General features: G+C 41.2%; 1 protein-coding gene across 1 annotated transcript in view; it reads left to right on the forward strand.

Annotated features, from left to right (window-relative positions):
* The first annotated feature begins 634 nt into the window (after positions 1-634).
* The window catches only part of LOC311085316 (uncharacterized protein), a 63,983-nt gene continuing 38,986 nt past the window's right edge, over positions 635-25,631 (forward strand). Inside the window, exon 1 of the mRNA XM_084117785.1 lies at positions 635-668. Within this exon, the coding sequence (XP_083973911.1) occupies positions 653-668 (16 nt within the window). The 5' untranslated portion in view covers positions 635-652. The remainder of the gene's footprint in view (positions 669-25,631) is intronic.

Genomic DNA, 25,631 nt, shown 5'->3' on the forward strand with positions numbered 1-25,631 from the left:
TTGGTTTCCCCATGTGCAGATGCAGCTCCACATACACAGCGCAGTGAGACTGATCCACAGAGAACCGTTACATCTACACTAACTTGCATGGGTTAAATGCAGAGGACAAATTCCGAGTATGGGTTACCATACTTGGCCTTCACATGTCTTTAATTTTTATTAAATTGTAAACTACTTAACACTTCAAACTACTTCAACTGAAAACCTTCAAACTTTAATATTTTAAAACTAATTCAAACTTTCTGGTCCGGCTTTCTCAAGCCAACTTAAAGTTTGTCTCAACAAACTTTTTTTAATCTAATTGTAAGATAACATTCTATGCACGTATACAAGGGCATTTAGTTCCTGGAGATCAGGAGGTCAGGAGCCAATATATATATATATATATAACAAGTTGTATTTAATTGCTATGATTTTTATGATTGTTTAATTGAATACGAATTTTGAATAATGAAGATGAGTTTGTATCATTCTATAACAGAACAATTAAAGAAGTTTAAAAACTGGAACTGGAACTGGAACACATAACACAGCTTCATTCTTAATTCAATGAAATCAATACAGAATGACAGTTGTTTTCCAGCCTCCTGTGGGTGTGACGAGTCTTTCAGTGCCTTTCTTTCCATTTAGATTTCAAGGCGTTGGTGTTGAGATGGCATCATTTTCCGGTAAGAATCAATTAAATATATGCAGCAACGTTTCCTCAATTAGCTATTCATTAAGTATTTATGAAATAGTAGCCAACATCAGGTTTACTTAATTTAGTTTATTCACTGCGCTCTTACATTTATGTTTTAAAGTAGATTTGAACACCAGGAAGAAACTTATAACCGACGTAAAAGGCCCTCACATACATTTTTATAGGCTACATATAAACTTTTAATACACATAAAATCTATTATCTAGGTTATGCAAGGTTATAGTTGTGCATTTTAAATTCGTTTTTATTTTAAAATCTTTTTCAAATTTGCTATAACTTTCAGTTCCGTTTTTATTGGTTTCATTAATGAGTTTGTTATAGTTTTAAGTTAATATTTTTATTTTGTGACCACATTTTTTAGTTTTTATAGAGGGTTTTCACGACGCGTCATCAATCCGGAAGACGGCCATTTTGGAGGCACTGAACGTAAACAGTGCCATTGAACTGAACGGACTCGCAAATTTGGCTGATTATTGCTTCTGAAAAATGGTCAAGTTTTGGTCTGTACTCATCGGTCGCACCGAGAAAAAACATTTCTAGTTCTATAGACTGCCGAAAGTTAAAGAGAAGAGTGCAAAAAACTGATGAAAGATGGCGTTTGTGGTTGAGAGAGGCACAGCATCAGCCACATGTGTAAATGAAGCGTTAACTATGGCTAAAATTTTGACGTAAAATAGTTAACTATATACATACACACTGTCAATCCGATTATCTTTGTATCCGATTGGAATATGATCTAAAATGATGTCCACACTGTATTGCAACTGTTCAGATCCGATTTGTGTGTCCATGCAGCTCTTTGACAATACGGCAATGATGTTGCGTTGATGGAGGGGTTTGCATTTGCAATATAAATGTTTTCTTATTTAAATTTTACAATATGGAAATGTATAGCCGCCGCGCTGGACTAACGTTACTGCGTCTCAAGCTGCAGAACTGTAGGAGGCTGGTACTGTATGCACAACTCTTTTTCCGCGGCGGTTTCAAAATACTTTTCAAAAATAATAATTTTCTGCTCGTCCGGCACTTTGCAACAACACAGCCTTGTTTCGGCAGCGACTTTCAGCATGTTCCCTATAACAACGTCTGATGTTTACATTTTACGTGGCGTGAGAAAGTCACATAAACCACGCGGAAGAGCGTTCAGACTGGTGGATTTCCTGATATGTTATTTGAATAGGATATTAAACCACATATGGATGTAGCTTGAAACGGATTTCATGTGCTTTTTTTTGGACTGACAATCTGAACGTAGCCAATGTCGGGATATGAAGTAAGGACTAGTTAGAGAAGCTAGCTCGTTCAGATCTTTACCACATATTACCTTAAGTTTGTCAAAATTTTGAGCTCTTTCCTGCTTTAAGTCCTTCTCTATATGATTTCGCAGCTTCCATGTGTTTTTCCCGTGGTTTAGACATCAGAAATTAGTGTAACAATGTGTTCAGTAGTACATAAACAGTGCAATCCATGCCGTTGTTTACATCCGAGTACCTCCAATATGGCCGCGCATCCGGGTAACTGACCAAATCGTGACGTAGGTGAAAACCCTCTATATATTTTAGTTTCAGTAAGCAGAATTAACTGAACACTTCCAGAGTGCAGACCAAAGCCAGATATTTTAATTTGACCTTGATGCAAACGTAGCGACAAAAAATTAAAGCATGTTGAGACTAATCAGATGTGCAATAGTAAAAGAATGCAATGCAAATATACCAAAATGAAGCAGTACGAACGTTTTTAAACCCTGGTCAAGACTTTTTACTCCATAAATCTAAACCAGAAGCACTCTTGAGGGTCCCTATCAAAGGCGCCTGCAGGATTTTATCTCAGGCTACACACAGGTTTATTTTATTTTATTTTTACGTTCCCCCAGTCACTGAGCGGCTTTGTGTTTTCAGAGAAACACGTGATCAACGAAAAACCAAGGTTCGCTTTGTTTCCAGTCACGTGAATGCTTCACTTTGGGTGTCGAAATGTTTAAACCCAGACCACAAGCCTAGCCTACTCTATGGGCTTATGGAAGTTCATTTACTAAGATTTTTTTTATATATAACCTATCTTACATAAAAAACATAAAATAATTAGAGCACCATTAACTTTCCTCAAACAACTCTGTTGGTATTATTATAATCAGTATTATTATAATTATTGTTGCATTTAATTTATTGCATACAGAACAGGATTAGGGCCAAGCAATAATAAAAGAATAAAACCATCTCAAGATTAAAGTCATTATAATGCGAGATTAAACTTGTTAAATTTCGAGAAAAAAATTTTTTTTGTGAAACTTTGAGAATTGTTTTTTTTGAGAAAGAAGTCAAAATAAAATGTAGAGAATAAACTCATTATACTTTGAGAATAAATGCATTCGATCATTTTTTTATTTTATTTATGTTTTATTATTGCAACAAAATATATACAAAGATGTGTACATGCATATACATCTCACAAGAAGTAGAAAATAACATACATAAGAACATGTAAAATAAAGTAGTTCATGCCAGGGGTAAAATTACAATAATTTAAAGTAACAAAAAGCTTCATAGGTCTTTCTTGCTTTTTTGTTCTTAATTTTATATAATGGGTTACCATATTGTTTAATCTCTTTTATAAATTGTTCAAAGCTTGGCTTAGCTTTAGTCCATTTTTTTTCACATGAATGTGATATTTTCCAAGTAAAATAAAAAGTTGTATAAGGAAGCACATCTTACTTTTGAAGTCAAGGTCTGTTTATATATCTATGTCAGCAGATGTTCCAAATAATGTTGTCAGGGAATTAGATAAGATTCTTTATGATTTTATTTGGAAGAAGAAAATACACAATTTACGGAAAGATATTCTAAACAAAAAATCTAAATCTAAAAAAAAAGAAAAAAAAAAAAAGACTTTGGTGGCCTTGAAGTTTTCAATTTTATAGATCTCAATAATGTGTTTAAAATAGAATGGATAATCGAATTTATTAAAAAATAAAGATAGTGTATGGAATGCTTTCCCAAATTACATATTTAAGTCTTTTGGTGGCATTAATTTTCTTTTAAAATGTAATTTCTCAGTTGAAAAAATCCCAGTTAAACTGGCAAACTTTCATAAGCAGGCACTGCTGGCTTGGCAACTTTTCACCGCATCGATGCTGTATATGGAATAATATTTGCTGACATAGATATATAAACAGACCTTGAGATCCCTTCTGCTTTTGAAAGTAGAATACGTCCATTTAGGGACAGATCTCTCATAAGTCACATATTGAATCGGCAAAACTTGGCCACTAAATATTTAATATTCAATTATTTTAATGATCACAATTAAAGTTTTAATTTTATTAAATTCAACAAGCGCAACATTCAGCATTCAATCAAATATTTTAAAAGATGTAGGCTATTATTAATAATAATGTTATTTCAACATAATATCTCGTTATTTCGACATAATATGTGTGCGTGCAACAAGCAAGATGTGCATTTGTAAATCCGGTGACGCGTGCATTGATTTTTATTCATAAACTAGTGTTTTCTTTCAGTGTCGGTTGCAAAGATGAAGTTGACAATCGCCATCTCCGTAGTGAACGCGCCTACAGTATACAGAGAGAAATGCACATAATAGATTACATAATCAGAGAGTAGCCTTTTTCTTTTCGTTTTGAATTATTTAGTTTAAAGACATTTCAAGCTTTGTGTATTTGATGTATTTCTCATGTCTGTGTGAGGCATACGCTGAGTTTCGTTTGAGATGCGCTCCAGTTAACGTGCAGTGCAAGACAAGTGACCGAGCGGGCGCCTCCATGATTATATTGTCTGTTATATTTGCTTCTTATTCATTAAATCCAGGCAATTGGTTGATGAAAAATGTATTCAAATTAATTTAATTTCCTCAATGTTTAATTATTTATCACATGATTTTTTTGTAGTCTGGCGTAATCTTATTAATACTGGTTTATAAATTACTAAGAAAAAAATCTGCATCATTTAGTTGATTATTTGAACTATACAATTCACTATAAAATTGATTAACAAAACAAGAAATATCCTTGGGATTAGCATTAGTAAGTCCATGTATTATTAATTTGTTTACAGAAGTTATTTCTCTATTTTATTTTTTCTAAACCAAAAAAACTTTTTTTTTTTCCTGCTTCCATCCATTTTTGATTAATTATTTCATTAATTATTTTGTAATCATTATCTTTTTTTAATGGATTTTACAATGGATATTTCCTATGAGTTTTCCCTTTTTCCCATAAGTTTGAATCAAAGAAGCTTGTTGCCAATATTTAACAATTAAATTCTTAACTTGGTCATAAAAATCATTATGTTTCAATAGACTATTATTTAACTTCCAATATCCTTGTTTAACTCTACTTGATAGACAAATTAACACATTAATTTAGATGTGCCTTTGTGATCTGTAAAAAAACTGATGGTTCAGTAGTAACAAATTCAACTCTGTCTTTTATATGTTCTGAAATGAGCCAAAAATCAATACGTGATTGTTGAGATCTGTCCTATTACTCCATGTATACAAAAGTGACTGTAGATTTTTATACCTCCACGTCAATTATGTTCAGTCGTAAACAAACATTGCTTAATGCACTTGCCATATTGTCAATTCTAGGTGGCAATCGATCTTGTTTTCCATCAACCACCGCATTAAAGTCACCACCCCAAATTACAGCTGGGGAATTTTGAACGTAAATGATTAATATGGCCTTCAATATCTTGAAAGATTAACTCATTTGTTTTTTTTATTATTGGTGGCATATATATATTTATAACAATAATTTTAGCTTGGTTTATATCAATAAGTAGAGCAATTCAATGACCTTGATCATCTGTTTTGTGACTTCTAACCTTCCCTGAAAACCTGTCCTTTAAAATAGCGACACCTGCTGTCTTATTTGAGGCACCAAAAGAAAACCAAATGTCAGAACCACACTGATTCTTCCAAAAAAGCACATCATCTTTGCAGGCATGGGTTTCTTGAATAAAACAAAAATCTGCTTCTTTACCTTTACAAAACAAAAACAGAGCTTTTCTTTTTAGAATGTCTCGTATACCCCTAGCATTAACAGAAAATATTGTTATTGACATAGACTCGAACAAGAAGGAAAAAACACTCTAATAGAACAATTAGGTGAACAGTGAGCAAATTAAGGTTGAAAGTGTTGAGAGTGTGTAAAGGGTGTAAGTGTGTAAATCTTACACGTAATCTTTTCGAGAATCAGTCACAGTTCAGTATCCAGTCTTGAGATCCCGTTTGCTTCAATTTGAGGAACAGATCAAGAATAACAACCTCCTGTAGTTGTAATTTCACATTACGAATGAATATAAGCATTAATAATAATAATAAATATAGCTGCAAGCAGCAATTATCGGGGCCAAGCACAATCAGATGACAAGACATGCCAACATTGCTGAAAGTGTCAGACCAACTGCAACAATGAGCAATTAAAGACATTTAAAGAGGATTTTAGCCAAAATGCCTGAAAAATCATAGAAACAGTAAATAAAAATATGATTTAATGGATTATCACTTTCGACCAATAGGTGGCGCAGTTACAAAACTGATGTGATGTGGTCAGAGTGAAGTGACAATGACACATACAAAGTTTGGTGTCAATATGTCAAGGCATTGCAGAGATAAAGCCTGAATAGTGCTTTTAGCATCATGCCTCAACTTTGCTGCTGCGCTATACAAAAACGGTTTCGTCTATCGACACGAAATCCATAACTTTTAGTCGGCACAGTCTGGAGATGATACAATTCGATTTTGGTGAAAATCGGACAAACGGTCTAGGACAAACAGTCTCTGTCTCAAAATATTTTGGGTACCTTCAGGGGACGGTGCTGATGGCACATTCTGAGTTTCGTAATATTACACCAATGCATTTGTTTAGTATAGCATTTTATTTCACAAAAATGTATTGAAGTCAATGGGAATTTCATGTTTTGTTCTATTATAGCGCCACCAAGAGGCTCAGTCCCACCATTTTTTTTGTGTGTCCTCAGAGTGAGCCCATACATATGTGTGTCAATTTTGGTGAAAATATCTCAATTCGTTTCAGAGTTATAGACATTTATATGAAAAAACACGTAAAAAATGACACATGACTTTGATTGGATTTTACTACCCCTTACTATCAATATTTTCGCATTTGGAAATTAGTGTTTAGCTATCGACCTATGTTTCCAAACTTCTGATGGTGGTTTCGTCTCGATCGGACAAACGGTTTCGAAGATATAGCCAAATGTTTTTTAAGCGCTAAATCACAACGCTACAGAAACCGTAAGGCGAAACCTAGCATGTTTGGTATCGTAGGACTCGGCAAGGTTTCAGGAGTCTACGGAGATGAGTCTCATGAAAATAAGTCGACCACACCCAAAGTTATAAGCATTTGGGGAAAAAAAATTCACCACTAGGTGGCGCTGTTTCCAAACTTCTCACACTCCTTCAGGACATTGTGCTGATGACCCATACCAAGTTTCGTAACAATCCGTTCATGCGTTCTTAAAATACAGCATTTTAGCACAAAATTCAAAATGGCAGACAGTCAAAATGGCTGATATGGTAAAATTGGATATCAGTCGACTCGGCATGTTGCCCTGAATCTAACGAGACCAATTTTATGATTTTTGGACAAAGTGTTCAGAAGTTATAAGCAAAAATATAAATTTTTCATATCTCCGGACCAGTAGGTGACGCTGCACCGAAACACAGAATGTTGCCTCAGGTCGTGCTTGGGATGACATGTACCAAGTTTGGTCTGAATACGATAAACCGTTGCGGAGATACAGCCTTACGACTGTTTTTGCAAGCGCTACGTACAATTTGTTCGAGTGTTTTTCGAAAACGGTTTGACGAATCAATTTGAATTCCATAACTTTTTGTCAGCACTTCCTGAAGATGATCTGGTTCAATTTTCATGCAAATCGGACAAACCGTCTAGGACAAGTTTGAAAAAGTAGCTTTTTAGGCAAATTCAAAATGGCGGCCATATTTTTATGATGGAAAATGACGTCATAGGATGCAATCGAATCGTCATGAGCTCAGGAATTAGAGAAAAAAAGTTTTGTTGATTGGCCTTATGGTTCAAAAGTTATTAGCAAAATATAAGTGAAACTTTGGACAGGTGGTGGCGCTAGAGGGAATGACTTAGACACACCAAAATTGGTGTATTTAATGTTGGGACTGTCCTCTATCAGAATGTCAAACCATTACAACTTTCCTGCAATCGGTTCTATGGGCTGCCATAGACTCCCAGTCGGAAGAATAATAAGAAGTAGAACGGGAACAGATACAATAGGTGCCTCCGCACCTTCGGTGCTTGGCCCCTAATAATAATAATAGGAACGGGAACAGATACAATAGGTGCCTATGCACCTTCGGTGCTTGGCCCCTAAATAAACCTTATATATAATTCTTTCAAGTTTTTAAAGAATAATAACCTAAAGCAAACTGACTTTTCATTTCACAGTAAGTTAAAGGGGTGGTCAAGTCAAGTCAAGTCATCCTCATTTATAGCGCTTTTAACAATGTAAATTGTTTCAAAGCAGCTTTACAGAGATAAACATATAATTTATGGTAACAGAGATTGTTTTGGCTTTATAGCAGTTCTTTAATAAAGTTATTTTCCAGCTAAAGTTAGTTTTGATTGATTCGCTTCCGTCGCAACGATCATTTGTTATTAAATTAGGGGCCGCTAAGACGACACCATTCTCTCTACACAGACTTTAAACGCGAACCTGTGAGAAACGCTGATGGCGTTCACATGCGCATTAAGAATTGGTTCTATAGTTATGTGCGTTTGAATATATGTGCGCAGGTTTGTAATTCCCTACAAACCAAGCCTAAACAAAGTACTGGGCTTTCCTTATAAATTTTAATACAGAATTTTATTTTATTTTGTCACTTCAGGGTAGATACGCGAATTGAGTTTTCCCGACGATGCTTTATCTGGAGTGGTAAAGGGATCCTCCATAGGGAGAGACTAGTTGGCACTTCAGCACTGCGTTGTCATCGGGTCCAGGCGAAGGTCCTTCATCAGATCTGGATACGGCCTGGATCCGGCAGGCTGCGGTAAAACCTCGGCATAAACAAAGACACTAAAATTAGCGTAGATGCCATTCTTCTTATGATGTAACGAGTACATCAGGATTTATGGGAAGTGTTCCCGGTTCCGGCTGACCTAATCTATGCAGCCTAACATTGAATTATAGAAGTCTATAATGTGTTATGTGTATGCTAGGTCAGAGAGATGTGTTTTTAATCTAGCTTTGAAATGACACTGTGTGTCTGCTTCCCGGACAATGGTAGGAAGACTGTTCCAGAGTTTTGGTGCTAAATAGGAAAAGGATCTACCGCCAGCAGTCGACTTTGATATTCTAGGTATTATTAACTGGCCGGAATTTTGAGATCGCAATAGACGTGAAGGACTATAATGCGTTATAGAGCTCGCTCAAACACTGCGGAGCTAAACCATTTAGTGCTTTTGATGGTTGATTATGATTTGACTTTTCTAACTTTAGTTAGTGTGTAATGTTGCTGTTTGAGCATAAACAACATCTGCAAAGTTACGACGCTCAAAGTTCAAAGCAAAGGGAGATATTTACTTTTAAATAAATCGCTTTTTAAAAACTACAACAAACGGCTGGTTGAGACAACTCAACATTCCTCCCGGGTTAGTGACATCACAAACCCTAAAATTTACATAAACCCCGCCCTGGAACACAACATATAGATTATCAAGGCTACGTGTACACATGGTAGGCTATTTTCATAAACGGACATTTCACCCTCTCCGTTTTCAGAAAAGTGTTTGTTTACACAAACCCGTGTATATGCCGCCAAGACCATCCCAAACCTGTAGTTGGCAGTGTAACGAGAAGCTCAAGCCCATGTTAGCCAATCAGAATCCTGAAAATATAGGTCGCACCTTTGACGCAGTGCAAGTTCTGTCGCATACTGTGACGTCGACTGCCTAAAACTCCGTTCTCAGTTTACATGCAAACGTGTAGAGTTTTCCAAAATCTCCACTCTGGCCGGAGTTTTTAGAAAGAATCGTTTTCAGAGGCGAATTCTCCGTTTGCGTGTAAACGAGGGGCACAACTGAAGGGAAATGTCTCTGTTTTTCAAAATAACCATGTATGTGTAAACGGGGCCCAAGACAGAATATGCTAATCAATGACTAGAAGATAACTACACATAAGCTACATAACTTCATCAACTAACCATTCAGAAATGTCCTGTTGCTTCTACATGTTGTCACTTCTTCTTGAGTCTCTCCATCATTGTCTGACTCCGGTTTGAACATAAAAGGCTAAAAGTTTTAGAAATTCTCAGTACATGTGTGTGTGAGGTAAAAGGACACAAGCTGTTGAAGCTCCGCCCCCTGTGCCGGGAGCAGCAGCTAATTTGCATTTAAATGAACAGGCACAAAATGGTGCGTTTTTGCTCACCCTCAAAAAGTGAATATTTTAACATGCCATAAAAATATCTGTGGGGTATTTTGAGCTAAAACTTCACACACACACTCTAGGGACATCATAGACTTATTTTACATCTTGTAAAAATGGCATTATACCACCTCTTTAAGATTCAGAATCCATAGTAAAAAGAGCAGTGGTTTACATTTTAATTTCTTTACCATCTACGATTGCCTTGATTCCCACAAAGAAGGCCCTTTTGCCCTCTTTCCGTGCTTTGTCAATCGAAGGCCAAAGGAGATTCTGTGTAGTCCTGTCTTGGATCGTGAGGTCCTCTTTGAAGTACATCTTGTTCTTCTTAAGAAAGTAATTTCCCTTTGCTCCTTTCCATATGAGGTCCCTCACTGTTTTGGAAGTGAATCTTATTATCACTGGCCTTGGTTTGTTATCCTTCCCGCTGTCTGCAATGGGTTTTCCAACTCGATGAGCAATGTCCTTTGCTTGGGGGTTTGAGCTTGAACGTGCTCCTGGATGAATGGCGTGTAGGTGAAGCCATTGATAATCTTGCATTCGTCCACTGGTTGTTATGGTCGTGCAAATTGGACTCGTTTTTTCTTCTAAAAAGACCTAGCCACTTGCAAATTCTAAACTCTAAAGTAATGCTAAGCTAGCCTACTTATTATCCTGTCATAATTAGCTAAAGTTGATAGTATTTCTGTCACAATCTCAGACTCTTTAACCTCCCTCTCCAGCCATCAGAGGGCACCCTCGCCTGAATATTGACCCTTCACTACACACACTACATTTCCCAACAGCCCCAGTTCTGACTCTAATCACTATGCCCAGCTGTTTCTCATTTACCAGGCTTTTTAGCTGCGCTGCTCGCAGCTCTCAGTGCGAAGTCTTGTTTTGCTACTGTGAACATTACTGAGCATTTATTCCTGTGACTGCCTGATAGTTTGTGACCCTACCCGTTTTGGATATCTCCCTGTCTGCTGCCTGCCTACGTTACCTCTGCTTTGTTCTCTGACTCTGACTGTTTGCTGCCTGCCCTGATCTTCTGCCTGGTATTGTACTATGATTTAGCCCTGTCTTCACTGCTGTATCTGCTGGTTTTGACCCTTGACTGTTTGACTAGTCTGCTCAATAAATTAAGCTGCAAATTGATCTCTCTGACTGTTTGCTTCACAACAATTTTTTCGTTACTGAAAGAAAGTGTAAAATATAGCTTGACTAAGTGATTCAACTGTCATGTCTTCTATCAGTATGCAATGAACACTGATCAAATTTGTTTATTCTCAACCTATTATTTTGACTTTATTCTCAAAATGTAATGAGTTTTTTCCTCGAAACACAATGACTTACTTCTCAATTTAATGAGTTTATTCTCAACATTGTATTTTGACATTTTTCTTGCATTTATGACTTTGTTATTTTCTGAGTTTGGGGACATGCCGAGCCCTGGCTGCTATTAGAGCCTTTTCATAACGTGAAATACTGTCTTTCCACGCGATTCTAAGTGAGTGTGTGAGTGTCGTGCCATTGTCCATTACTTTTCACTCTAAACTATTTTAATCTGATCGGAGCAACAGTTTCTAATGTACTAGAGAAAGTGATGCCCATACTGCTAATCATTTCCTCAAATTTGTGTATTTGGGTACACTGAGTAGTATCTAAGTAGAGCAGTATTTTTTTCAAGATCCTATAGTAGATTATTGAAATCACAATTTGTGGAATAGATACAGTCTCTATAGAATGGACTTCACAGGCATAACTATCAATTAAGTGGGTGAACAATGACTGATTTGACTTACAGTACTAGTCATAGTGTAGGGGAATTTATAGTTAAAGACCCAAGGAGCAGATCTGATGAATGAAAACCTCGAGTCAGAAGAGCAGACAACTGAAGACAAGAGTCAGAATTATAATAAATTGAAAAAAAGATAGTTTGCAGTTTCATCAGGCAGAAGATGAAATCAACTTCAAGACTCATAAGGAATTTGTATGCCGCTCCCCTGCACTTCCACAACAATTTAACTTTTTCCCTAAGGTCACTAAGCTTAAGTTTGAATGATTCTGAAAGGCGTGACAGGAGGGAATAAAGGGCACAATAAGGCATCCACGGCAAATCAGCATTCCGTACACCTGTGCATCAACACTCACGCACACGTACACACACACCACTTACGACATAGCACTCGTGATGAAAAGACCACCAGCAATCCACCCCTGCCTTAGGCACTCAGCTCTTGTAACAACAGCATAGCCACATATAGATTATCCGGATGGCACCAAGACCCTGGTTTAGGCACGGAGGGGGCTCTCCAGTTGTTCACTTTACCAATACAGGACCTGTAAAAAAGAAAATTAGCTACATTAGATTCACAGCTTCCAGCCTTGTCAAGGTTGAAATTGGTCAAGCTCTGTGTGGCGAGCAGGACAAGGCTGAGGGCTGTGGGAGAGTGGCGTGAGGCCGGTGGTGTGATTGCTAATGGGTGACACCTGTGAGATGCACCGGTCTCGTTTCTCTCTCGGTGGAGCGGAAGCATAAAAGGAGGAGTGATGACAGTGGAGATCGAGAAAGGCCAGGCCTGGATTTTATTTGATGTTTATGTTTTATTTGATGTGACAGCAGTCTTTAAATGTTCGCCGGTTCCCGCCTCCTCCTCCCCATAACAACGAACTGCGTTACACTCTGCTCTAAACAGGAAAGTTCCCCAAAACATACAGATAACATGTTCTTTCTCTCAGTGAGAGGTGCAGACAATCTTATAGATATAGATATATCTTTTTGAGTTATGACAACTCTCAGATTTATTGGGATGGTAATGGGTATGACAATGTTGTATGTTTGGTCTTGGCGGAATAGATCTGCTACGCTGCTGTTGCGACAGAGCAAGTACGGGTCTTGCTACTGCCAATACATACACGACACTCTGCTGTGAGAAAGTCAGACATGCTGCTGCTGTACAATATAGCGTACATGAATTACCCCCCAACAGAGCAGGTGACAAAGTATTTGACAGAACAATACAAGCCAAGTGTACTGTACGTCAGAAAATCCCCCACCCCCAGCAGATCTACCGCCAAAACATATGTACTGCTGCTTCTCTGAAGAGCCATAGGAACGTGTGTATGCTAGCTATGTGTGCCTGGCCCTTTAGTTTTGAGTATGAGAAATGGGGCGTATGCTTGGTCTTGGCGGAATAGATCTGCATACGCAGTATTCGCCCAAGCAGATCTGGGGCCGGTTTCACAAAGCTATTTTAGACCGGTCTATAGTGTTAGACAAGTCTAAAATTTGCTCATAGACTAGTCTAATGCAAGTTAGACTGTTTCACAAAAATAAAGACTATTTAGACCAAAAAAAATTAGACACCTCTTACCCCAGGCTAACTTAGGTCTAAGACTTTATGTAACCCTGGCAACCAGCAGTAACAATTAGTTACATTACAAACAGCCAAAAGAAAAGGGAAAAAGGCTCATAATTTGTGGTTTGCTCACCATTTCAGTGGTGTCTTTAAGTTTCTCTTTGGGTCCTCCTCCCATTTTTGGATGTTTCCTCTTAAATATTTCTTTTTTGGCATCTTGTACCATGTTTTTGTATCTTTCTGTACGTCTTTAACTCTCCGCTCAACGGTCGGATTAACGCTGTTAACTGTCGTAGCAATCTTTTTCCAAATTAAACATTTCTTCTTGTTACTACATTCTCCGCTAAATTTCCCAAGTAAAATTTACATTTACATTTAGTCATTTAGCAGACGCTTTTATCCAAAGCGACTTACAAAGTAGGACTAGATTAAGCGAGTCATCATGAAGAGGCAAAAAACAAAAAGCAGCGCAAGAAGTGCTCAAGATACAAAGTTCAGGCATTATTCAGAGTAGCATAAGCCCGATAAGTGAGGTTTAGAGGGAAAGGGGAGGTTTTTTATTTTTTTTATTATTATTTTATGAGGTTAAGTGCTCACGGAAGAGATGGGTTTTCAGATGTTTTTTGAAGGTTGTCAGGGATTCTGCATTCCGGATGAGGGAGGGGAGAGCGTTCCACCAGCATGGAACTGTGAATGAGAATGTTCTGGAAAGTGATTTTGTGGCTCTCTGTGATGGAACCACGAGACGTCGCTCGTTGGCCGATCGTAGGCTTCTGGTAGGGATGTAGACTCGTAGGAGTGAGTGAAAGTAGGAGGGAGCTGAGCCTGTGATAGATCTGTAAGCAAGCGTCAATGCCTTGAATTTGATGCGAGCAGTGAGAGGTAGCCAGTGTAGTGAGCTGAATAGAGGAGTGACGTGGGCCCTCTTTGGCTCGTTGAAGACAAGACGGGCTGCAGCATTTTGGATCATCTGTAGGGGTTTAGTTGCACATGCTGGAAGTCCGGCCAGAAGAGCATTGCAGTAGTCAAGCCTAGAAATGACCAGGGCCTGGACGAGAATTTGTGTTGCATGCTCAGTTAGGAAAGGCCTGATCTTCCTGATGTTGTGCAGTGCAAACCTGCATGATCGAGCTGTCTTTGAAATGTGATCTGTGAAGGTCAGCTGGTCATAAAACGTTACTCCAAGATTTCTCACCGACTTTGATGGGGTGATTGATGATGACTCTAGCTGGATAGTGAAGTTGTGCTGTAGAGACGGATTGGCGGGGAGGACGAGAAGCTCAGTCTTTGCCAAGTTGAGCTGCAGGTGATGTTCCTTCATCCACGTCGAGATGTCTGCCAGGCAGCTTGAGATCCGTGCAGCTACTGTGGGGTCATCTGGTTGAAACGAGAGGAAGAGCTGTGTGTCATCAGCATAGCAGTGGTAGGAGAAGCCGTGTGCTTGTATGATGTGTCCCAGTGATGTGGTGTAGATGGAGAAGAGGAGGGGACCAAGAACTGAACCCTGGGGAACCCCTGTGGTCAGTTGATGTGGTCTGGATACCTCGCCTCTCCATGCGACCTTGAATGACCTACCTGTGAGATAGGACTCAAACCAGTGGAGTGAAGTTCCTGTGATGCCCAGTGCTGAGAGGCTGGACAGAAGGATTTGATGATTCACAGATTTACAAAATGTCCTTGTAACTGTTATACTCCTCCAACAAACACATATTTTCAGCTGGGGTAATCTGCACTGAGCGGTTGAATGCGCTTACTCGATCCGCCATGTTTTTTGTTTTGAAAAGTGTCTTATTTTACCCAGAATGCATTGCAGTGTAGTCCTACTTAAGATAGTCAGAGTCTTAAGTGCTTTGTGCAACGGTCTGATTTAGATGTCTATCTGAAGTCTGACTATCTACTATATCTAAGCCATAGTCAAAGTCTATCTTTGTGAAACCGGCCCCTGGTCGTTAGACATGTGGGCTGCCATGAGGTGCATATAAGATGCGCGAAGAATGTCGCAGTGACTATGAGTTTTCAGCTGACCGAGCCTAAACATGTACGAGTAAATGAAACATTAGCCTTTAAAATTGTTGTTGGAAGTTTGTAAATAAAGTAATAGCGCCAGTTAAATGGCTGTTTTCTCATGAACATTTTCTCATGTTCACTATACTTAGCCTTTACCTTACATAAAAGTCTTGCTGATGCTGTATCTTAATACGTATCTCTGCTGCTGTATGCTAGTATTTTACTCCTGGTCAAACCATTCAACCCTTCAATAGCGTCTTGGAGATGTTGTCTGACAGAAGATCTGCTCTGATTCTGCTGGGGTGCAGGCCATCAACACGGAAAAGCCTAGGTCGCTCCCAGAAAAGATTTAAATTATTTACAAAGAGCAGTTTCTGTTCGTTACACCATGACATTAGCTATTCATTTATAGCAAATAATCTACTAAACCTTTCATGTCCTTGTCGGTACGTGGGAAGCGGTCCGAACACGATGATCCTCGTGATCTAGTTGTTAGACATGTGGGTGATTTGCTATTGAACCTCTGGCCATTGTGCTTCGTTCAGAGCCACGCATCACTGGAATAACAAGATATGGTCTTGAACAGAAGGTCTCCCTCTATGCCGATGACTTTTTACTATATGTGTCCAATCTCTCTGTCTCAGTTCCAGCTGCTCTTGACATCCTTAGTTCATTTGGTCAGATTTCAGGCTATAAACTAAATTTGGACAAGAGTGAGCTGTTTCCTTTAAATCAAGGTGCCCAAAATGCTGCTCAGGGTTTCCCATTCAAAATTGTCCCATTTGGCTTTAAATACCTTGGTATCCAGATTAGAGACCGATTTGAAGATTTGTTTGATTATAATTTTGCCCCTTTGTTAGATCAGATACGGATGGACTTTCAACGGTGGTCACTGTTGCCTCTTTCCCTTGTGGCCAGGGACAATTCGGTTAAGATGAATATCCTCCCCAAATTGTCCTATCTCTTCCAGTGCATACCTGTCTTTCTCCCTCAGACTTTTTTTTCACAAATTAGACAAATCAATCACCGAGTTTATATGGAACAGGAAGGTCCCTCGTTTGCGAAAGGAGCTGTTGCAGAGACCTAAGACCCTTGGGGGCTTGGCCCTTCCCAACTTGAGGTTTTATTACTGGGCTTCCATCCTTAGAGTAATTCAGCTTTGGATTTCTCTGGAGGGGGCACCAGTTCCTCCTACATGGTTGAGTATGGAGATGTTTTCTGTTAAACCTGGTTCGTTGACTGCTCTCACCCACGCTCCTCTTAGCTTTTCTCCCTCCCTTTTTTGCAATAATATCTTAGTTAAATCCATTTTTAAAAATTGGAAGCAATTTCGTCGCTATTTTGGTCTACAGACCTTCTCTTTCCTATAGCACCTTTATCAGCTAACCCTGTTTTTCATCCTTCCTTAATTGATGGGGCTTTTTCTTTGTGGTCTGACTACGGCATCAAGGCATTTAGGGACTTGTACATTGCTGGTATATTTGCATCCTTCCAGCAACTCTCTGAGAAATTCCATTTGCCTAGACAGCATATTTTTAGATATCTTCAAGTTTGTACTTTCATCTGCTATCTTAGCCCCAGTTTTCCAAATCTTCCAGCGGTCTCTCTAATTGACTCCTTTTTAACCCCATTGCCTACCATTAAAGGTGCTATTTCACGTTTATACAATCTTATCTATTCTTTGCAGCTTACACCGCAGCAAAAAAATAAAACCCAATGGGAGGAGGATCTAGGGGAGGGGATCTCGGAGGAGCTGTGGGATGCCATTTTGCGTTGGGTTCACTCCTCATCTATTTGTGCTAGACATGGTCTGACCCAGTAGTAGGGTAGGAAGGGGGGGTTCACCTGCACCCGAAAGGTATATTTTTTTAACCAAGTTTTTTGTAATCCTTAAGGTGTCTAGTAAAGGAATTTTGATGTTCCCCATGCAAATTATTGTCCCATATGTGATTTTTTTGTATCATCTTTTGTGTCCGTGCTTGATTTTCGGCTGTGAAAAATGAAAACTTTAAATCTACATAGAATCTGAACAATACATCCTACAGACACAATCCACCCCATTTTCTATTCGTCTTTGCATGAGGAATTGATAGATATGAGGATTGTCATGATTAGATGATGTATGGTGCATTAAAACTCAAATAAACACAAAAAAATGTAAAAAATCCGTGACATTGGATCACTGGAACTCCTCCCCTATGGACCCTACTGATATATGTTTTCTAACTTTTGTATTTTTATAGTCTTTATGATGTCTAATAAGCAAATGTTGATGATCCCTACTTGAAAAATTGTCACATGTTGGTCCAAATGAACATCTCCCATAATAAGGAGTTACTATTCAAACCGTTATATTGGTATTATATTTATTGAAACAAAACAGAAAACCACTCATATAGTCAAATGTGTGTATATATAGGGTATAACAAATCCCCATTAGAATAAACTGAAATAGAAAAAAGTGATTCTAATCAAAGGTCAAAAGGTCAAGGGCAATGATGTCCATTCATCATACAGCAGGTCTTCATAATCGACCTCTTGCTCCTCGTCTTCTTCACCATCTCCATCCATCTCCTCGACTGTTTCCTCCTGCAAATTAGTGAGTAAAGTGGGGAGGATAGGTCCACAAGGCCACACTGGTTCCAGGGTACCCTCTTCACTCTTTTCCCAGCCTTGGCCAGGATCATGGGGCTTGGGACACCAGAATATCGGTGTGACTGCTCTCTTGTAGTTGGCCAGACGGTGGTCGACACAGTTGATGTGTGGGACCAGGTTGTCTCTCCTGGGCGGGAGCCGGGACTGTTTGGTTCCGGTTTGTCCAAAAAGTAAAGAGAGTTGCATGCATAAATCTCTCGTCCAGCATCCTTTTTTATACACAACAATTGGCGACGAGGATGGCTGAATTTTCTCTTCCTCCTCCACCTCCTTTCCTCGCACTTCCCGGTGAGCCTACAATACCGTGGAATCACTGGCATCAGTCTTTTGAAACATACCTACAAGCTACGGGACTAGCTGACGTGAGTGCAGTTCGGAAAACAGCATTGCTGAGGCACTGTTTAGGAGTCGAGGGACAACGGGTACTGGAGACGTTAACTGGCAACGGGACAAATACAGACTATGCAGGGACAGTGAAACTTTTAAAAGACCAGTTTGCTGCCCCACAGAGTGCTTTATTGAGACGGTTTATGTTTAGACAACGACACCAACTACCAGGGGAGTCCATCCATCAGTACGTCTCCAACCTAAAAGGTTTAGCCAGCCATTGTAAATTCAGCGCATTGACAGATGAGATGATACACGATCAACTGATTGAGCACACTACACAGGCTAAAATCAGGGAGACGTTGCTACTCGAATCAGACGACTTAACACTAGCTAAGGCTGTTGCCATTGCATTCCAAATTGAAAGTGCAGCGGAATGTGCAGCTAAATTAACACAGACAGAATCATCATTAAGCCAAGCAGTATGCATAAGAGCACAGTCACATGACCAGCAACAGCAGCAGCCATCTAGCTCTGGTTTGGATGTACCAGACACAGCCCCAGACCCAGTCATGCATCTCACAAGACAACAAGGGCCAGCGTCAAAGGCAGTTTTCCTGCGGTAACTGTGGATCAAACACGCATGCCACCAGAGCCCGGCACTGTCCAGCTAATGAGCACACATGCCGTAACTGTGGCAGGAAAAATCACTTTGGATGATTCAAGGTCGGATGCACACACTCCCCGTGGTTCACCCACCATAATTCGCCATGTAACATCGGGGCCCATGCAATTCAAGTCATGTACAGTGAATATAAACACAGTGTGTATTCCCCTGCTGCTAGACACAGGTGCAAGTGTCTCCCTTCTGAATGCCAGTACAAACCATAAGTTCTTTCATTCCTGTCCACTGTCCACGCCCACTGCTGTCCTACATGGGTATGGTAACTCAAAAATGGACTTGTTGAGGTCCATCACAGTGACTGTTAGCTATGGCACTAGGGTCTTGCCCTCCTTTGTCTTCAATGTGGCCCGACAAGGGGTGAATTTAATGGGGCTGGATCTGTTCATGGCATTGGGATTTTCACTCGTTGACACAGGGGGGGCTGCCATTATGACTGTCGCTGCCGGACCACATCAGAAGTGGTCATCACTGTTTGAAGGGCTGGGCTGTCTGTCTGCTTTTGCCCATCAACCCCTCATTGACTCCTCGGTGTCGCCAGTCGTCCAGCCACTGCGCCGTATTCCACTGGCCCTGAAGGGATGGAGTGTCTGTTGAGCTGCAGCGGCTGCTGGATGCCGGTATCATTGAGCCGGTTGATGCTTCACCATGGATTTCAAATTTGGTTGTGGTAAGAAAGAAAACAGGGGCTCTGCGAGTCTGTGTGGACCTCCGCGCAGTAAATAAAGTAGTCATCCCAGACAGATACCCATTGCCCACGTCGGAGGAGCTCACGGCACAATTTCACGGCTCCACTGTCTTTTCGAAACTGGATCTCAGAGAGGGCTATCTCCAGGTGCCCCTCAACCCTGAAAGCAGAAACCTGACGGCCTTCGTTACACACCTCTGTGTTTTCCACTACATGAGGATGCCGTTTGGCCTTAGCTCCACCCCCTCCTGCTTTCAAAAGGTCATGACCTCAGTACTGGCAGGTATACCAGGTGTTGTTATTTACCTTGATGATGTGGTGGTACATGGTGCTACTACGGCTATCCATGACAGTCGCCTGCAGAGTGTGTTCGAAGCCCTCACCAAGCACAGTTTAACCCTCAATGGCAGCAAATGTGTTTTTGTTGTGCCGGCCATTGAATATGTAGGCTTCCGACTTTCCACTGAGGGCATCTCTCCCCTTCAATCTAATGTGGAGGCCATCCTCTCCGTTCCTGAACCGACCTCGGCTGCCCAGCTCGCTTCATTCCTGGGCATGACAGGCTACTACTTGAAGTTCATGCCTCACTATTCAGCCATAACAGCCCCACTGCGCCAGCTGCTTCGGAGAGATGAGCCGTGGGTCTGGTCGTTAGAATGCACCAAGGCAGTGCAAACTCTTAAAGCTCAACTTACCTCACCTCCAGTGTTGGCACATTTTGACATATCCAGTCACACCCTGGTCACCTGTGACACCTCGGCCATGGCGATAGGGGCTGTACTGTCACAAGTACAGAATGGCGTGGAGAGGCCTGTTGCATTCGCCTCCCGAGCTCTGAACCAAACCGAACAAAGATACTTAGTTGGGGAGCGGGAGGCACTCGCTTGTATGTGGGCTTGTGAGAGATGGCACCTCTACCTTTATGGCCACCAGTTTACGCTGAGAACAGACAACCAGGCCTTGACAGCTCTGCTTTCCTCTACTGGCACCGGGCACAGGCCGCTGAAACTGCATCGTTGGTATGACCGCCTCCGCCAATACAACTATACTCTACAGTTTACCCCGGGCCGGGATAATGTCGTTGCAGACCTTCTCTCTCGGTCAGTTCCTGCCCAGGCCCTGCCTACCAGCGTCAACCACATCGAAAGTGAGATTATTCTCACGCTACACACTCTGCTCGAGTCCACGGTCACTCTACAGGAACTGAAGGCAGCCTCAAAACAGGATCCAGTTATCTCCCAGCTGTGCATCTACAGTCGTCAGGGATGGCCACGGGAATTACTAGAGGAGCTGTTAGCATTTTCTCTGGTCAAGCAGGAGCTCTCTTGTTGGAATGAGACATGTGTGGCGCGTGGGTTTTGCACCGTGATTCCAGGGGCCCTTCACGCCCGTGTGCTGGACATGGCACATGAGGGCCACCTGGGAATAGTGAAACTTAAACAGAGATGCCGCGACCTGGTGTGGTGGCCAGGCATAGACAAAGACATTGAGGCCCTTGTTAAAGAATGCCCAGCATGTCTTGTAAGTGGAAAGACTGGTCGTCGACCCCCGCCACCTCTGCAACCCCTGGCCTGGCCCTCAAAACCATGGGAGCATCTGCAATTAGACATATGTGGCGAGATCCACGGTGCCCCCCACTATCAGCGGTTCTTGGTCGTAGTGTATGGTTTACACTCCAAATGGCCTGAGCTGACCACTACCGGCTCCGTCACCTCCCAGGGGTGCGTTTCCCGTACAACTATATAGCTCGCTGCTTAACTACCATAGTACGATGCATCATTGGAGAAATCAACTAGCTAGTCACGACTGTTTCCCGAAACCATATGTCGCAAAGTATCATTCAACCACGTTGGTTTATGACGTCTCGCACGTGGTGGACTAATAACTTATTTTAATTAATCTGTTTGAGATCAAATTAATGCTAGATTTTTTCATATAAGTTACAGACATGGCATCTGAAGACCATTTCAAATTTTTCTCAGTTATTTTGCTTTATTACCAGACTCAGTATTTGGCTCGTTCTTACATAGTAGAGCACGTCCGCACATGCGCAGTCTTCAAAAACGGTGCTTTAAATCTCTTGACAAACTAAAAGACGTAAATTACATTTGTATGTATTCTAATTAAATAACACGGGTTGTACTGAATGACAGCTTGCTTATTTTGCTAAAGATAAGGATTTATTCAGTCTACATCTCATGTAAACTAGAAACTATGCTTCTAACCACAGCTCGAGAGCTGTCGTTCCAACCACACAAGTTTGCGATGCTGTTTGCGAACGTTCGTTGGAACGATGGTTTCGGGAAACACCAAATCGTTGAACTATGCTGATAACGACGGAACTTGCGACCATAGTTGGCTAACGATGCTTTCAGGAAATGCACCCCAGGTCATTGTGGACTTTCTGGAGTCTCTCTTCTCCCGCTGGGGCCTTCCACAGACCATTACCACCGACAATGGTCCACAGTTTGTAATTGTGGAGTTTACTTCATACCTGGAGAACAGGGGGATTCGACACATCCGTACAGCCCTGTATCACCCACAGGCAAACGGCAGGGGGGAACGCTTCCATCAATCCCTAAAAAATGACATCAGAGCACATCAGGCCCAGGGCTGTTCCTTTAAACAAGCCATACGTCTAACACTGCTACACTACCGTGCTACCCAGCATTCAACCACAGAGGTTTCCCCAGCCTCGCTCATGCTGGGTAGGGAGTTACACCTACCACTGGACAGGCTCCACCCCACCGCAGTCCAGAACACACTCACACCAGTCAAAGCCTCAGTCACCCGCTGTCAGAAGTGGATGAAACAGTGGTTTGACAAGAAAAAGAAGGTCAGGATACCAGATATCGCTGTGGCAGACTGGGTGAGAGCTCGCCAACCGCACAGGGAAAACAAGATGGCATCATTTTGGTCCACTTCACAGCAAGTGGTCCGCCGACTGGGACCAGCCACATACCTCCTAGATGATGGCACCCGCTGGCACGCCAGCTGCCTTCAGAAGGTGCCAGCACCTCCTGCAATGTTAACTCAGAACAGCGGGGACATAATGCGACCCAGAGCGGAGCAGGAGGACTCCATACCACAAGCAGCCGCACAGCCTGAAGATACTCCCTCGTTGTCACACCCAGTGCCCCCATCATCATTGTCGCTGCCCCTTTCCCCAGCCTCCCTACCACTGTTCGCCTTACCATCAGCTGTGTGTTCTCCACAGCCAGTGCGCGCCAGGGCACGGCCCGATTACCTGAAGGACTTTGTGTCTACTTTTCATAGTTGAACCCCCCAGAGAGGGGAAAATGTTATGTCCGCTCAGGATGAATTAATCTGTGTTCGTTTGGTAACACCTCGCTGCATGTTTAGGTTGCAGCTGTTTTGGTCTGAAATGTTTGGTTCCGGTTTGTCCGAAAAGTAAAGTGAGTTGCATGCATAAATCTCTCGTCCAGCGTCCTTTTTTATACACAACAGTCTCATCCTCTCCAATAATATTTTTCAGCATGATGCTGCGCACGTTGTTCACAGATTTTTCGTGGGCCTGGCCATACATTACACATGTAAATGCCTCAATGTCCTCCACCACATCTGGCTCCACAGACCACTGATCACCAAGTTTTGTATTGCAAAGTCACAATGTATCAATACCTATGTTAAGCATTAATTGCCATTACATGCTACAGGATATCTGACTAAAATACTCACTTGAAGGCTGCATGGTACTTTGGATTACTCTGCAGCTTTTTCAGAGGCCCAACCTTCCCTTTGCCTCTAAAGGTACTTGTAACGTCTTCTCCTGTGAAGACATATAGGCAGAGTATTGTTGTGCAGTAGTCTGCCCCCTTACATTCTGCCAGTTCGCTGACATTTAGGATCCGCCTGTGCTTTCCGGTCCCAATATCGATGTACTAATTATTTATGTCCTCAGAAAACTTGGTGATCAGTGCTCTGTGGAGCCAGATGTGGTGGATGACATCGAGGTATTTACATGTGTAATGTATGGCCAGGCCCGCGAAAAATCTGTGAACAACGTGTGCAGCATCATGCTGAAAAAAATGATTGGAGAGGATGAGACGCTTACCACCAGATTCAAGGTGGATTTGTCCCGGCTCCCGCCCAGGAGAGACAACCTGGTCCCACACATCAACCGTGTCGACCACCGTCTGGCCAACTACAAGAGAGCAGCCACACCGATATTCTGGTGTCCCAAGCCCCATGATCCTGGCCAAGGCTGGGAAAAGACTAAAGAGGGTACCCTGGAACCAGTGTGGTCTTGTGGACCTATCCTCCCCACTTTACTCACTAATTTGCAGGAGGAAACAGTCGAGGAGATGGATGGAGATGGTGAAGAAGACGAGGAGCAAGAGGTCGATTATGAAGACCTGCTGTATGATGAATGGACATCATTGCCCTTGACCTTTTGACCTTTGATTAGAATCACTTTTTTCTATTTCAGTTTATTCTAATGGGGATTTGTTATACCCTATATATACACACATTTGACTATATGAGTGGTTTTCTGTTTTGTTTCAATAAATATAATACCAATATAACGGTTTGAATAGTAACTCCTTATTATGGGAGATGTTCATTTGGACCAACATGTGACAATTTTTCAAGTAGGGATCATCAACATTTGCTTATTAGACATCATAAAGACTATAAAAATACAAAAGTTAGAAAACATATATCAGTAGGGTCCATAGGGGAGGAGTTCCAGTGATCCAATGTCACGGATTTTTTACATTTTTTTGCGTTTATTTGAGTTTTAATGCACCATACATCATCTAATCATGACAATCCTCATATCTATCAATTCCTCATGCAAAGACGAATAGAAAATGGGGTGGATTGTGTCTGTAGGGTTTATTGTTCAGATTCTATGTAGATTTAAATTTTTCATTTTTCACAGCCGAAAATCAAGCACGGACACAAAAGATGATACAAAAAATCACATATGGGACAATAATTTGCGTGGGGAACATCAAAATTCCTTTACTAGACACCTTAAGGATTACAAAAAACTAGGTTAAAAAAATATACCTTTCGGGTGCAGGTGGACCTCCCCTTCCTACCAGACTACAGTGCAAGATCTACATCGTACCCATCTCACTCGAGTAAGGCTTTCCAAAATCTATAATGATGTCGATCCCATGTGTATTAGATGTCATCAGTCTCCAGCTACCCATGTCCATATGTTTTGGTCTTGCCCTTCACTATTTAATTTTTGGACAGGTATTTAATTGTATTTCTGTTTGTACAGGGGTTCAATTTGATCCAACATCATGTATTGCTTTGTTTGGGGTTTTACCCCCTAATTTGCAGCTTCCTAAATATAAAGCTGACTTGTAGCCTTTGTCTCCTTATTGGCTAGACGTTTGATTTTATTGAGGTGGAAGTCTCCTGCGCCGCCTTCTCACTCATCTTGGATCAGGGACATCCTTCAGTTTGTGAAGTTGGAGAAAGTTAGGTGCTCGATACATGGTTCTCTTGCAAAGTTTAAAAACTTGGGGTCCATCTTTTGCACATGTTGAAGGATTGATTTTTGCGGCTATTCCAGAGTAGCCACCCTGATTGTCTACTAATTGTGAGTTTTTTCTTGTGTGAATTTGTAGCATGCTGTAGAACTTTAATTCTCTGCCCGAGCCCGAGCCCGAGCCCGGACTCGACGGTCGGCCCGATATTTCCCGCCACTGTCCTCGGGCCGGGTCGGGTCGGGCCCTTGATAAAGCACGTCACGTGTCATGCGCAGCGTCTCGTCCACTCGCACTCGCAGTCTCGCATGTGTGAGGCA

This window comes from Abramis brama, assembly GCF_963993115.1.
Source record: "Abramis brama genome assembly, chromosome: 6".
Lineage (NCBI taxonomy): Eukaryota > Metazoa > Chordata > Actinopteri > Cypriniformes > Leuciscidae > Abramis > Abramis brama.